Source organism: Apaloderma vittatum, unplaced genomic scaffold (assembly GCF_000703405.1).
Source record: "Apaloderma vittatum isolate BGI_N311 unplaced genomic scaffold, ASM70340v1 scaffold11715, whole genome shotgun sequence".
Lineage (NCBI taxonomy): Eukaryota > Metazoa > Chordata > Aves > Trogoniformes > Trogonidae > Apaloderma > Apaloderma vittatum.
The window spans coordinates 28,067-42,838 of record NW_009718812.1 but is presented as its reverse complement, the minus strand read 5'-3'; the positions used below and the strand labels follow the sequence as shown (position 1 = coordinate 42,838).

General features: G+C 36.4%; 1 protein-coding gene across 1 annotated transcript in view; it reads left to right on the top strand.

Moving 5' to 3' along the window:
* Positions 1-14,772, top strand: part of CCDC171 (coiled-coil domain containing 171) — a gene marked incomplete at its 3' end in the record, with an annotated part of 57,080 nt that overhangs the window by 15,518 nt on the left and 26,790 nt on the right. Inside the window, exons 5-10 of the mRNA XM_009870390.1 lie at positions 1,102-1,191; positions 3,027-3,227; positions 5,097-5,264; positions 7,255-7,443; positions 13,385-13,889; positions 14,623-14,739. Coding sequence (XP_009868692.1) covers positions 1,102-1,191; positions 3,027-3,227; positions 5,097-5,264; positions 7,255-7,443; positions 13,385-13,889; positions 14,623-14,739 — 1,270 coding nt within the window. The remainder of the gene's footprint in view (positions 1-1,101; positions 1,192-3,026; positions 3,228-5,096; positions 5,265-7,254; positions 7,444-13,384; positions 13,890-14,622; positions 14,740-14,772) is intronic.

The following is a 14,772-nucleotide window of genomic DNA, read 5'->3' as shown; positions in this document are numbered from 1 at the left end:
AGTAAGGGTTTAGCTTTGAGTAATTATGTAGTGGTTCTTTTTATAGAGATATTTTCAACAAGACCCCACATGTTGATGGAGTTGTTGATATATGCCAGTATGTATATATGAAATATGCTGGTAAACTTGTCATGTGTCACCTTTAACTTACTGTATTAAACATTAGATTAAAATATCTAGTTCATTTGTTTAAAAGTGTTTTTGGTTTTGATAGATAACAAGCTTTTGACTTTATATAGTGCAGAGGCTAGAATATGTTTGGGAAGAGAGAGAAGGCTAGTAAACTAACACAAAGACTGGAAATATTCCAGCAATATTCTGTAATTTAATGTAATTTATTTCTAAGGGTTCTGCCAGGTCTCCTGATTTGAGATCAAATGAAAATACGATTTCCAAAGCAGCTTGTAGATTTTGTAAATGGGAGATTTTACTTCTGAGTTACTCCGTCAGGTGAAAATGCCAGCAGTAACTTGTGCTATAATACTTTTCTATGCAGTGCTTTTATTTCAGAGGTTTGTATTGATAACCTCATCATCAGGTAACCAAAGGTTCAAATTATGATATGTTGTTATCGTCTTTGAAAGTGGAGTGTGAAGCTGGTAAGCATTACACTCATGAGCTACCTCTAAGGTAGTTGCTTCTAACACCAAAAAGAGTTCAGTAGTCATCATGCCTCTCAGGAACATTGCTGCTTTTTTAAGGTATGTGAGTACTGTCCAACAATCAGTAAAATGTAGAGATCTGCAAACGGTGACTGACTTTGAAAACTTGTTTTCTCAAATCACGCCCCAGACCATAATCAGAATTTATTACATTTTCCAATGTATTTAAAATTCTGTATTTCTATCAGATATTTTGAGAGTTAATGGGAAAGCTAATAGTGGACTCGGTTTGGGATTCTGCCACTGCTGTTTATCTTAAATCATTGTAAAAGAGTTACTTAGTGCTTTTGTAATGGCACATTATTTAGATTGTATGGAGTATAAATACTGTCAAAGAAATTGAAAACAAATATTTTACATTTACATACCTAATTCTTTATATTCAAGTGATTATATAGCTATTCTATAAAAGCTGATTTGACCTCCATATTTTTCACAGCTTAGGAAAATGAAGGCTTTATGTGAAAAAATTACAAAAGAACTTGAGATCTCCAAAGAGGAAATGTGTACTTTAAGACAAGACTTTAAGGTATGGTTTCATGAACTTAACATAATATTGGAAAGTTCTGCAAAAAATATCTTCCTGAATTTAAGGAATCTGTTTTTTTTCTTATCGGAATAAGCCTTTGCCTCGTTATATTCTGTTGAGCAGACTAGTTAACCCGGCAAGCTTGTAAGAGACCGTGCTGCTTTATTCTGGTTACCACCTTGGACTACGTAGCTGACCATTTCAATGAATGCTCTTCCGAAATAATTTGAAATAGATTTATTGATTTGCGAAGTATTGTTTTATGTTGAAATCTGCATCGGTATTTTTTTTTTTTTAAACTGTTTTTCTCAGGAAAATGAGAACTGAATTGCCTTTGTTCCTGTGAAAGCACGTTTTATTAAAGATGTCCTTTCCATTGTTAATTTTTTTTTGTTTGTGTTTATCAGAGAAGTTAATGCATGTGTGAAACATGTAATCCCTAACAGTTATACAGTGTGCCGCCCAAAATTTCTTAGTGTAAAATCTACCTGGGAACTGATAAAAACACTTGAGAACTCTTTTAGTTTCTGAACAAGAATATTTTTGGTCTCTGTTTTCTGGCTGACACACCACTTTTGTAATGTCCTGTCTGGTTACATCGGTGGCCAAGGAGGTGAGGAAGTCCTGAGGTCATGGTTAAACTTAATCTCTCAACCGACAGTGTATTATATTACTGCCAAAATAGAATGTCTCTACTCCCAGTGTTTCTCAGATTCTTTTGCTGGGGATATACTGCTTTATCACTTCAGTTTAGTCAAGAGGTACTTATGCAACACTCATTGAATTGTCATATTAATTGATATTTGTGCATGATCTCCTGTCATCTGATCTGAACTTTCTTTACTGATTTATGTCAAAAGTCACAGCATATTTGTCAGTCACCTAAAAATTTTGCAACCCTTTGCAACAAATACGTGTATTCTTTATGGAAAAACTGACTTTGTTACACGCAGGTAGTGCTGTTTTTTATGCAGTGCACCAGTTTCTGATCTCTTTAAATTTTTGGTAATAAAGTTGTATGTATGAGTAAAAACCAGATCTGATGTGAAAATGTTTGTGTTAGAAATTTAGCATTGCTTTAATCTTGCAATATTTTTATTAAGAAGAATAAAAGATATCATTGCCAGATAAATTTGGGAGTATTTTTTCTGTTATATTTCCTGTATAAGGAGCTACGATTTTATGAGACACAAATAATGCTTTCAGTTTGACCTCTAGCAAGCTTTAGTAGTGCTGGAAGTCCAGTGCTTGTAGGAGAGGAAAGCATGTGTATCTGTCCACAGTAATAAATGTCTTAAGTTCTTTGCTTATCTTGTGAGATTTGGTACTGGTAACATAATGATTGTATTTATGACCCTTTCTGATTATTAGTTTCTTCCCATGGTCAAACCTCCAAAGTGAGTCCTCAAATTTTTTTATCACGCAGATAGAAAATGCAGTGGGTAACAAGAGCTGCATTGCCTACTGACTCAGCTGTAATGGATCAGAATTTACTTAAGAGAATACTATATCATTTCATTTGCTGTGAGAGCTTTCCGCTCTGCAGAGGATAGCTTTCATCCATGCATTCTCTGTCTCAGTTGTGGGGCTGGAAGGGATTCTGAAGCTCACTACATCATGGAGCTTTTCAATCTCAGAGATAGATTTCTGATGCTGTCTGGTTACAAGCTGTGGAGAAGACTGACTGTCAATGTTGAAATTCTGTTGACAAGATAGTCAGCTTAACCTGGAGTCTATATGACCTTTCTTCCTCAGATGCTGAGAACTGGACCAAAGTGACATTTTATAGAGTAAAATTCTTCCCAACATTTCTGTTCCATGCCTCTGTTCTACAGGAAGCTCGGGATAACCTGGCTGATGCCAATGAAGAGTTAAATCATCTGCAAACTAAGTGTGCAGACAGAGGGACTTTAATAGAAACGTTAAAAATGGAACTACAGAATGTACAACAGTGCTGGGAGAAAGAAAAAGTACATGCCACAGAATCTGAGAATGAAATCCAGAATCTTACCAGGGCTTACCAGAAGGATACGAAGGTATTACCAGAGACAAGATGACTGTCAGAAAGAGCCTTTATTTAATCTCAACTTATACATTTACATAAATCAGATGGTTACTCTTAGTCTTAACAGATTTATCCCCAAGATATGATTGTAAGATACGTATTTTGAAATATGTATTTAATATCTATGGAATCTCAGGGCATACTGATTCTCCTTCCTTCTCTATCAGAACTAATAACTTAACCCTTCCATTATTTTGAATTTTTGAACAACTGGGTTTATTTAAAAGCTATGCTTGAGGAACAGTTATTTCTTTCTTTCAGATTGAAAGTTAACGAAAAGGTCGTAGGACTGGAACATACAATAGTGTCATCATCATGTGTTGTTAATTACTGATTCATATGGCAATTGATGGATAACAAATGTGGAATTGAGATAGCTCTGCCTGTGTGCCATAAAATGTAGAAATTCTTATTTGTAACCTGTTGGCTGACTGTGGTGTGCTATATGTGGGAATTACTTCACAAAGTCTTGTTTCAGAACTATTATCTGTTCATATTTGTTTACAGATCTTAATTTTGTTGCTTTCCCTCCACATTAAAGCAGTTCTGTACTTGCAATAGCAATGATATTCTTTATCACAGTTGTCATGCATATTGAGCTCATTACTTCCATGAATTTGGACATGGTTGCCAACTGAGTAAAAACGAAACATTCTTTCCACCTCTTTTACAGTCTGGTATTTGAATAGTGTGCACATGAAGCAGTTGGAATTGTTATACACATCAAATAATGATTAAAGTGAAGGAAACTAGAAGCCTGGCTATATTGTAAAGTCAGCATGTCTGCAACACTGTGGTTGCATTCAACATGTGTGGATGGATTTTGGGACTTGGGATCCCTTTTTCCATACCAAATGGATAATTATCATCCTTGTTTAATCATAGCTAAAATAAAAATGTAATAATAGTGGCACACTGGATTTTCCTTGAAGAATGAAGATATCTGTTAGAAACAAAGTTAAACTAAACTGTACTAAAATTTTCAATTGCCTAAAATACTGTGAAATAATTATGAGAAAATGCACCTAAGTATAATGGAAAGGACTTAGAAGAACCATAGTTCCATGTTTTAGTTACCACAATTTCTTATTGGAAAACAATGGGAACCTTTATGATGGTTTACTGACGTTGCATAAAGGCTCTGTTTCTTGTGGCTTTTGAGGTACAGCTTTTTATTGTCTCCTAGGTTGCATATATGTACTTCTGTTGCATATATACATATTTCTGTTGCATGCCATTGTTGCTAAAGTGTATTTATAATTTGCATCAATTTATTATACTACTGACTGAAATCAGTGTAAATGAATGAGGCATGGCTTGTGAATTTTAACTGATGAAGCTGTAAGTCTACTTTGTCTAGCTATTCAGTCATACATAATCCATACAAAACCAATTTTTAAATTACTTTAGAGGGATAGTTGTATAAACACTGTCTTGTGCTGCCAAGCCAACCAGACAATTTTCTGTGCCCTGTGCAGATCTTGGAAGCTGGTACAGTACGAATGTACCTGGAAGTGTTAAAATGAATAAATTGCATCTACTAATAGCATGGAAATTTTTATCTGTATCAGATCATGGTTGCGACCAGTGCAGGATTGGGCTTTCTTTATTTATGTACTATGTCTATTTAGACAAATTTTGTAACCTTCTTTCTTACTCTGGCTTTAGTAGGTATGACTGCAAATATTAACAAGGATTTGAGGAATTTTGAAAAGATTTGGAAATGACCTTCCTGGGGTTTTGTTCAGATGTGTGCAGCTCACATTACTACACTTATGGTGCATCTCTTTGGATTCTGACCATGTTCGGATACAACAGTTAATTTTTCTTTTTGTCTCAGGAGAAGCTAACCTTCCTCCATAGCTTATACCAGCGTTTGGTAGCAGGCTGTGTGCTTATAAAACAACCAGAAGGCATCCTGGATAGATTCTCCTGGTCTGAGCTTGGTGCAGTCTTGCAGGAGAATGTTGATGCCCTGATCTTAGACCTCAACAGGGCTAATGAGAAGGTAAGTGTCCTTAGGCACCAGCTACCTCTATTAAATTCAGTGGCATTTGTCCACATCACAGTATCATTAAAAAGGACTGACATTCATCTTATTTCAAAAAGAATTTGGACGTTAATAATTCAATACCATTAATTATGGCTTGTCTACAACTCAGTTTGATGCCATTGCTGTGGGCATGTAAATGTGACTGAAGTCTGTATGAAGTCTCTAAGCTCCACTTTCTGTGCAGGACATGCTAATAGTACTAGCCAATATTAGCCACAGGGACCTAATTAAAAGAAAATAAATTAATCTTACTGATGAAGCAATTCAAAGAACTTAGTCATTTACACTAATAAAGCAAGTCTTTATTTTAGCATAAACCAGAAACAAAATGCATTTAGACCAGGAACATAATTTTTAAATTACATGTTTACGATTCAGAGATCTGTCTGAAAAAATGCCAGTGTGTTTTTTTTAGTTTATTTGTAACTTTTTGGACTATGAAATTTGTATTCAGAAATACAATAGAAATAATTATAAGACATGCCAATATTTGTTTAAGGAAGAAGCTGTACTTTTCTGAATTATTTTAATGTGAATAAGCTTATGTGGCCTTTCTCCCCAGAAACCTCCACATTTCTTTTAGGAAAGAAAAGACTTCAGTTTAAGTAACTTAAACTGGCTCCACAGACTAACATATGTCATTGTTTAGAATCTCAGTTCGTTTTCTGGCTGTCCTGCAGCCTAGCAGGGCAACTCTATATCTTGTCTGCTCTGACATTTCGTTCCAGAGGCACAGGAAGGGAAGAGCTCTTTCAGACATTTCTCATGACTGGAATTGTGACCACTCCTCTAGCCCCAGTAAGGAACAGGGCTAGTTACAGTGAATCGTTTTGATTCTGCCTATCATTTAGTAAATGCCACAGTGGGCAATGGAAATTACTAAAGAGGGATAATATAAAATCTGATTATACAGATTGGACTTACATTCTTATTTTTCTTTTAAAGTAAAGCAGGAAAGGGAAAGAAATGAACATTGTTGGCAGTGTTTGAGAGGATTGTATTTTACTGTTTCTTACTTGTAATTTAGCATGGTTGTTGGGATTGATTATGAGGTCTCTAGAGCTCTTTTCATGTAGTTACCAGTTTTTCAGGGATTTGGGGCAGTGTTGTTTCCTGTGTTGCACCTGCTTTCTGAGAACTTTTCCCTCCTGCAGTTTTGTGTGATCTCTTTGGAAGATATCTTGGAGCTATCCTCTAGTAACAAAGTGTAGGCACTTACATTTAGAATTCATTGTTAACTTGAATTATTTCTCCATTTAGTTTGCATGGGAGACACGCTTGTTGAAAACACATCATAAACTAATGAGCTACTTGTGAGAAAAATATTCTGTACAGTAAGATTTCTTGGAACTATTTTAATACGTAATAATATATGGAACACCTTGGCCTTCCAATAAAACAAAAATTAAGGGCTGTTTTCTCAGTATTCCTTCCAATCCTTGCAAACTGCTAAAGTACTGGTACACTCACATTACTAATTTAGAAGTACAAGATTTAATTCACTTGTTTCAAAAGAACACTGGAAGTATAGATTTCAGGTTTATAACAAAGAAGGTAACCAATATCTGCAAGGTGGTATAAGGAGGTCAAAACTAAAACCAAGAAAAATTCGTTATTCCAAAAATATGTCTCCATTTTGTTGCAAGATTCCCCCTCCCTAGAAGTGTTCAAGGCCAGGCTGGATAGGGCTTTGAGCAACTTGGTTTAGTGGGAGGTGTCCCTGCCCATGGCAGCAGTATTGGAACTAGATGATCTTTAAGATACCTTCCAACCAAACTATCTGTAATTCTGTGATTCACGTAAGTAATCTGCTATGAAAGGCTTTTACTTAGTTTTAATATGTTGAAGAAGTTACAATTTAGATTTTATGATGGAATAGTCATGTCTACAAGTAAAAGGTGTGTGGAGAAGTAAAAGAATTTCTTTCTAAATGCTTGTTACACAGATATCTCACCTAGAATATGTTTGTAAGAACAACACCGATAGTATGAAGCAGCTTCAGCAGAGCCAGGAAGATGCTTTTAGCAAAATGGCTGAACAGATGAAAGCAGAGGAAAGCTGTTGGCAGAAACAAAAAAAGTATCTGGAACAGCACTACTCACGTCTCCTTGGGGAAGTTCATGCAAGGGCACAGGTATGGTGCAGTGAACTTCTAATTTTTTTTTTCCTTGTAAATATTTAATGCATTGTTTCAGTAGTTTAAGCTCTTAACAAATTTAAGGTTGCTTGGGAATTTTAGTATATCTCTAAAATAAATAAAAACAACTAACACTCTGCTAGTATTACCTTCACTTACAATAAGAAATAAATGACTTTGATAAAATATTCCAGAAATGAGTTGCTTAAAATCACTTACCAGTGATTTTTTTGAGAATGTTAAAGCTGTAAGATTGAAATTTCTTATTTTAATAATTATATTGGGCAGCAGTTACATTTTCAGTGTCATGCTTTGGAGATACTCTGTAGAGTAACAGTAATGTGGTGTCATCTGGGGATAAATTTAGGTATATATTTTCTGAACCTAAGAATCAATTAGCAATTACAGTAGTAGATTTCAACAGTATTAAAGGATTTCATTATATAGGTACTACAGTGAGCAGTGGTTCAAAAGTATAAAACTGCGGACACCTGTTGTTAGAAAAGTTATTTGCAATCTAAAATCTTCACTGTAACAGTCTTTGTAGTCATGTTCCTTTACTTGTGTTTTAGTTAAAGGTGTTGTGAAATAGAGGAAATAAGATATGCCTTGTTCTTTATGACTGCCATCTAAAACTTACTTCATCAGAAGAATGCTGTGCATGGCTTAGATTTTGGGCTTGGAAATCTTTGCACTCCATAAAAAAAGTATTTATGAAGTATTCTTTAGACCGATTTTTGTTAATTTTCACAGAATGAGTTAGAATGTTTTATGTGTTTTTCAGTTGATATTTACATTTCACGTTGGATATTGGCAGTGCTAAAAACATCCCTGTGAGTGGAATCAGCATCCAGGCTTTAAGTTCCCCTAACATCCTGTTACTTCATCTTAGGAAATCATTGCCAAGAAAAAGAATGATGAGATGAGAAAGCTTAATTTTAATTTTAAAGATGACTTTCCCTTCCTAAAGAAAAAATGCAGTTATGCAGTTTAGATTTCTACCTCCTATGGGTGCTGCACAGAAGAAGGGTCTGAATCAGTACCACGACAGTCTTCGGGAGAGCACTAAGCCTGCCAGTCTTCTCATTTGGATTTCTACAGCAGACAGAGCATAGAGCCAAAACATGGCACCCTCTTGTGGAGCATGCGTTGCTCGTCTCCTTTTCTGGTGAAGACTTTATCCATCAACTTGCTGTACTGGGTTTCTCAAAGGGAATTGTTTTCTTAGAGACATGTGGCCATGTTTTCTAACACAGGTTACATAGTGTTCAAGTACAAGCTGGTGTGATCTACGCAGTACAATGACAATGCAACGTCTATATGCACCTAGAGAACTCAACAGATCTTTGTCATATTTTTTCTCCATCTCACTTTCCAGTTTGCCTTCCTTACCGTTCAGTGCCAGTCTGGGATGAAGACAGTCTAGTTGCTTCTGGATGTAAATTTGTGGCTGACTTTTGACCTGCAAATACCAGATGAAGCCTTTCCCTTTCTGGAATCCATAGGGTCCATAGATATCTGCTGTTAGGGCTGCCTTAGCCTTGATTGCTTGGTTTTTGAAAGACTTGGCTGTCTTTTACCAGTTGCATTTTGAGCCTGTTAAGCAGACTTTTCTGTGAGATCACTACCCTGTTGATTCAGAGGTGTACAGACAGACTAATATTGTAGCCTTATTTTCATGGGAAAGAAGTTGCAGAATATCTTCAAAGGGTCTTTTAGATTTTACTGATTGACAGTGTTTATATTAAGATAAAGAATGCAATATTTATATTTACTTATTTTAACAGTCTTTATTAATTAAATTTTATAGGAAACATATAATCAGTGTAAGTGGAATATAATTTGCCAGTATTCTGTATTTCATTGTAGAACTGTGGATCTCATCACTGTAGGGCAATTTTTCTAGCACTATAAGGAAACTGTGGGCATTTGCTGAATTTTCCATCCAAAGACCTGAGTGTTGATTACAAGCAGTTTAAAGAATTAATCCCTTGTAGATGTTATTTCCTTTCTGGAAAGGGAAGATGAGTGGTTTTTGCTGTCCTGCACCAAGCTAAAAGTATATCGTTGGATGCAACTTTTTATTTGTCTTCAACCAGAGTTCCATGCATTCTTCTAGACATTTTCTTCTCAGAGTTCCTGGGTTGAGACTGTTAGTACATGTGCAAAGGCAAACTGAAGACTAGCAATTCAGAATCTCAGGAGTTAAATGAGAGATCTAACTGCACAGCAATACAAGTAATGTATCTTCAAAATCGTTGTTCCTAGAACTGCAGTGGGGGGTTAGAGCTTTTCAGAATTGTCTCCTTATGATTCTAATCATAACCTGAGGGTTCCGGTGGACAGCAGGATGACCATGAGCCAGCAATGTGCCCTCATGGCCAAGAAGGCCAGTGGCATCCTGGGGTGTATTAGAAGGGGAGTAACTAGTAGGTCGAGGGAGGTCCTCCTGCCCCTCTACTCTGCCCTGGTGAGGCCACATCTGGAATATTTTGTCCACTTCTGGGCCCCTCAGTTCAAGAGAGGCAGGGAACTGCTTGAGAGAGTCCAGTGCAGGGCCACAAAGATGATGAAGGGAGTGGAACATCTCCCTTATAAGGAAAGGTTGAAGGAGCTGGGTCTCTTTAGTTTGGAGAAGAGAAGGCTGAGGGATGACCTCCTGAATGTTTATAAATATGTCAAGGGGGAGTGTCTGGAGGACAGTGATGTCCAATGACAGGACAAGGGGCAATGGATACAAGCTGGAGCATAGGAGTTTGCACAAAAATATTAGGAAGAACTTTTTCACTGTGAGGGTGACAGAGCACTGGCACAGGCTACCCAGGGAGGTTGTGGAGTCTCCTCCTCTGGAGACATTCAAAACCTGCCTGGACACGTTCCTGTGTGACCTACTGTAGGTGATCCTGCTCTGGCAGGGGGGCTGGACTAGATGATCTTTCAAGGTCCCTTCCAACCCCTGACATTCTGTGATTCTGTGATAATATTTGCAAAATCTGGATGTTTTAATAGCAATGACACACCATTTACTATTGCTTCTCTCCCCAACTAGTACTGTTCAGGGTCCCTGACTGCAGGACAGGGTCTATGGATGTTAATGGGTGCTACTTCACAGCTGTTACTGTAGGTCAAATGAATGGTGTAACCAGAAAGCAGTTTCAATGTTTTTCCTTAGGGCAGAATTTCCCAGAGTGGTCTTGTCTCAGATCAGTGATAAACAAGGTACTCTATAGATGCTGCTCTTCTTTGTCCATGGCCTTCATGTTTGGAGAGTCAGTAGAGCTTAAAATGCATAGCCTTTCTCCTTGCCTTTTGTAGCAGGAGTATAGTCCTCTTAATAGTGTGCCATTTTGAAAACATTACTATGCCTGTTCCTTAGCCTCGCACGGATTATTTATTCAGACTGTGTAGTCTCCTAGGAAATGCCCTCTGAATTTTAACTATCAGTTGTTTTTTGTTTATTATGTAGACATTTATTAATCTGTCCCCATTTTTTTGTGGCAGCCGTGTCAAATAGAATGGTTTTGTTCTGGTATGTAAAAACATGTTGTAAGAGAAAAATCATGTAACTACTTAAAAAATGTTAATTTCAACAGAAAAAAATGGAAGGTTGGCTAAATAGGAAAGGGAAAAAACCCTCTAGAGAGGAAAAAAATCTTTTATTGCCTTTTTTTGTGTTTTTTTTGGAAGCCTTTCTTTTACAGCAAGGCTGGTGAATTAGCTAAAGGCTCTGGTATCTTGCAATTGTATTGAAAGTCAGTGAAATCAATGCAAAAGGAGAAGTACATGTAACTAAAATGTTCCTGACCTCTATGTGATTTTGATAGACATGTCCAGTCCATGTACTTAAATCATGGGAAAGAAGTAGGATCAAACTGTTGCTAGTAGCACCTGATTTTTTGTTAAGGCTTCTTGGAGTCCACCAAGCACTGCAACCTAGTGAGGTGTCACTCAAAGCTCAAACACTAAAGCAAGTCAGCTTGCCAGTGTCTAGAAAGAGAATTCTACGTCCCTTTCAAAAACTATGATTTTGAGCTTCAAAGAAAACACTAGAAACAGTGTGGAGTAAGACAAAAGCAATTACTTAGCTGATAAGAGCAAGGAAGTGTATTTTCTTACAAAACTTACGTTTCTGTAGGCAGAGATTGCTTGCTCACTTTTGCATATTACCATATAACCATAAGGATAAAAACACTAAGTTTTTTTAAAAAATAAGCTTTAATTAGCCAGAGCACTGAACATTAGTGTTGCTCTCCAACAGCCCTGCAGGGATCACACTTTGTTTACTCAGATACTGGCCTTTCACCTGTGATAGCCGGAAACCATAAGTTGTTTTCTAAATTCAGCTTACCTCTTCTGTTCCTTCCAGTCATGCTGTCAGATTTTTTTCTGTAAAAATCAAACACTGTAAATAATGCAGTAGCACTGGAAGTATTGTACAAGTTTATACTTAATTTTAGAATAGTAAAGTGACATATGAGGCCTGTAAATTGTACTTAGTAATCAGATCTTTTAGTTGATGACTCTGTTTTTGTATCCCTGAAAGTATTTTAATAAACTTCAAATTCTTCCTCTTAAAAAAAATAAAATATTTATTTAGTCAAAGACATTCTAAACTGACTACTGTACATCTCTATAGAGGCATGGAATCTTTTACTTCTGTTGTAGAGATAGCTGTGTATTTTTTCTCCCTGTTGTGCTTGCAGGATGGAGGAGGGAGAAGAAACTAAGGTGGCCCCACACCACTTGCTTGGGATGTGTACCAAATAGATTATACATGGGAATGTGGCTGGATGACACCATTTTATCCCTCCATTGTCTGTGGCTAACAGGGATAAACTCATCTCTTTTAAACAAAATTGCTTATAGCTCTAAGTGAGGTAGCTAAAGCGTACCATAATGCTTTCTTTTTTTCATCATATGGACTTGTCATTCCATTCGTATTTGCCTTTTTGTGTCCATTTGTGTAACTGGAGCGTAAGCATTTAACTTGAACTTATGGTTCTTTGTGAGCAGTGCCTAAAATTTTTTATCTCCTTATACCACTGTGTCCTGTTTTAATGTAGCCTCAAGTGGTTCCAATCACAGAGGACTCGTATGCATCAAGAAGCCAGTCTAAGTCTCTTGAGGTCTCAGCATAGTGTTTGGATCCTGTACAAGACCTGCGTGTTATCAAAAGCAACCAGTCTGCATGGTCTAAACTTAGTCCTGGCATTCCCTGGCTTTTTAGCGTCTTCATTTTGCTGCGCTCGTTTATGATTTTAAATCTCCCTCTTTCACTATTTCAGAATGTAGAGAGGAAAAGAAGAAATGTTCTGCAAGTTGAAAAATCTGTAATGACACTAGTCAAAATAACATTCTCTGTATTACATTATTCTTTTGAAAACTCAGTTGTGTATGAGACCTAATTAATCTGTGAATATATAAGTAGGGGGTTGATTACAAAGTAATTAAGAGATCACCTTTACTTCCCCTTTCCCAGCTGCTGCCAATCTGTCTAGGTTTATCTTCCAGAGTCTTCCTTCTTTTTTTCCTCTCTCTTATGCTTTCTTTTGTGCTTTGAAAAACAGTGGTACTTTCTGAAATTGGAGCATGTAATTGCTTATTGTTAAGCTAACTCATAAAACAGTATTGCAGACAGCGAGGTACTGTCCAGTCTTCTGTAGACTATCTGTTTTTAGAAATCTGGAGTCCATCTGTAATTGAAGATTGTGCAGATTTTCCTTGTACTATTGATTTGTTTTCATATATCTGGTTCTGTAACTGTTTGCTAGGAGAGATACTTTGACAGTCATTACAAATACTTTTTTTCCTTGAAAGTGTTATTTGAATCTGAAAAAAAAATTTCTTTTAGCTTTTGTATAGAAGAAGTGATTTTGTTATTTAAAAAAGTATTTTCTAGTTAATACTTCCTGTGTATTTTTTTTCTCCCTTAACCCAGGAATACCAAGAAACAGCAGAGAAGAGCAAGGAAAAAATCTGTGTCCTTGAAAAAAGACAAGAGAAATTGGCCCTTGAAAATATTTATGTGAAAAACGCGTTAATGCAGGTTCAGAAGGAGCATTCTTCTCTCTTGGCAGCTTGTGCACTATTGGCAGGTGCCCTGTATCCTCTGTATGGCCGATCATGTGCTATGTCTTCCCAAAGAGACTTTCTGCAGGATCAGGTCTACATTTATGAGTTAGTGAAACAGAAGATTAGGACCCTAGTTCATGCTTTCTCTAGTCTGGAGGAAAACAATCAAGATGAAGCAAAACTGAAGAAAAGAAAATTCAAAAGCCTGATACATATATTCCGAAGAGGCGTGATTGCAGTTTTGGCAGCTAACAGACTTAAAATTTTAGCCCAGACTTCTGGTTCCCTGTTCTCCTGGGTAAATGGCTTCAAAGAAGGCATTCAGATTCTAGTTTGTATAGGAGAATCCGAAGGCAAGCGTAATCTGTCAAGTAAGCTAATTATTTTCTTCTCTGATAAAGTGTTATGTCAAATTACATGGTTAGTGAATAACAAATAGTAATGTTATTATTAATATAGTGTAAAAACAAATTTAACGACATTTTGACAAATGTAATTTCTGGATTTGTTGGCAAATACAGTTTCCCATAAAAGGAAATGCTTAGTCTGTTAAGCATTGAAAGTAGATATACAAGTGTACACATGAACTCATACTGTTTGATATCCTTCATATTTGCGGTACAGATTTCAGAGATAGGTGCTACCGCGTTTTCTCTGTGGTAAATATCTTGTAATGTTCCTAAATGAGTAATGAGCAACATATTTTTTTAAAAAATGTTGCATCTTTTTTATTACTCACTTTAAACATTTATTTTCTACTAAAAGTGCAAAAAGTTGCTTTCTGATTCAGGTAAAATATCAGTATGGGATTCCTAAATTTTCTTTAGATCTTATGTGGTCTTCCTGTCCATTTCTGTTACTAGACCAGCTTATGCTTCGCCCTGCAAGGACAAATGGCATCAAAAATGTTTTCCAGGCTAGAAGGTCTATCTACTTGTCTGTTTCAGTAGTTCTGGAAGCATATTTAATGTGGTCTAAATTGTCATGAAAGAAGAATTGTTTGGTGGCTCATATACTTAGTTGTGATCAATTTATGAAAGAGGTGGAGACAGTATCTCATCTAAGTTATTTGGTTTTATTGCTAGCTACAATTCTATTTCACAGGTCGTGAAGAGGAACAAATTCACTGTGTTGAAGCAGTCAGCTGGTTTACTAGTTCTAACCTCCTTGCTGCAATAATCAGTTCTGTCACTGAATTACAGGATGTTATTCACAAAACAGGTAATTTTAAAAGTATATCCTTGCAGTAGAAGG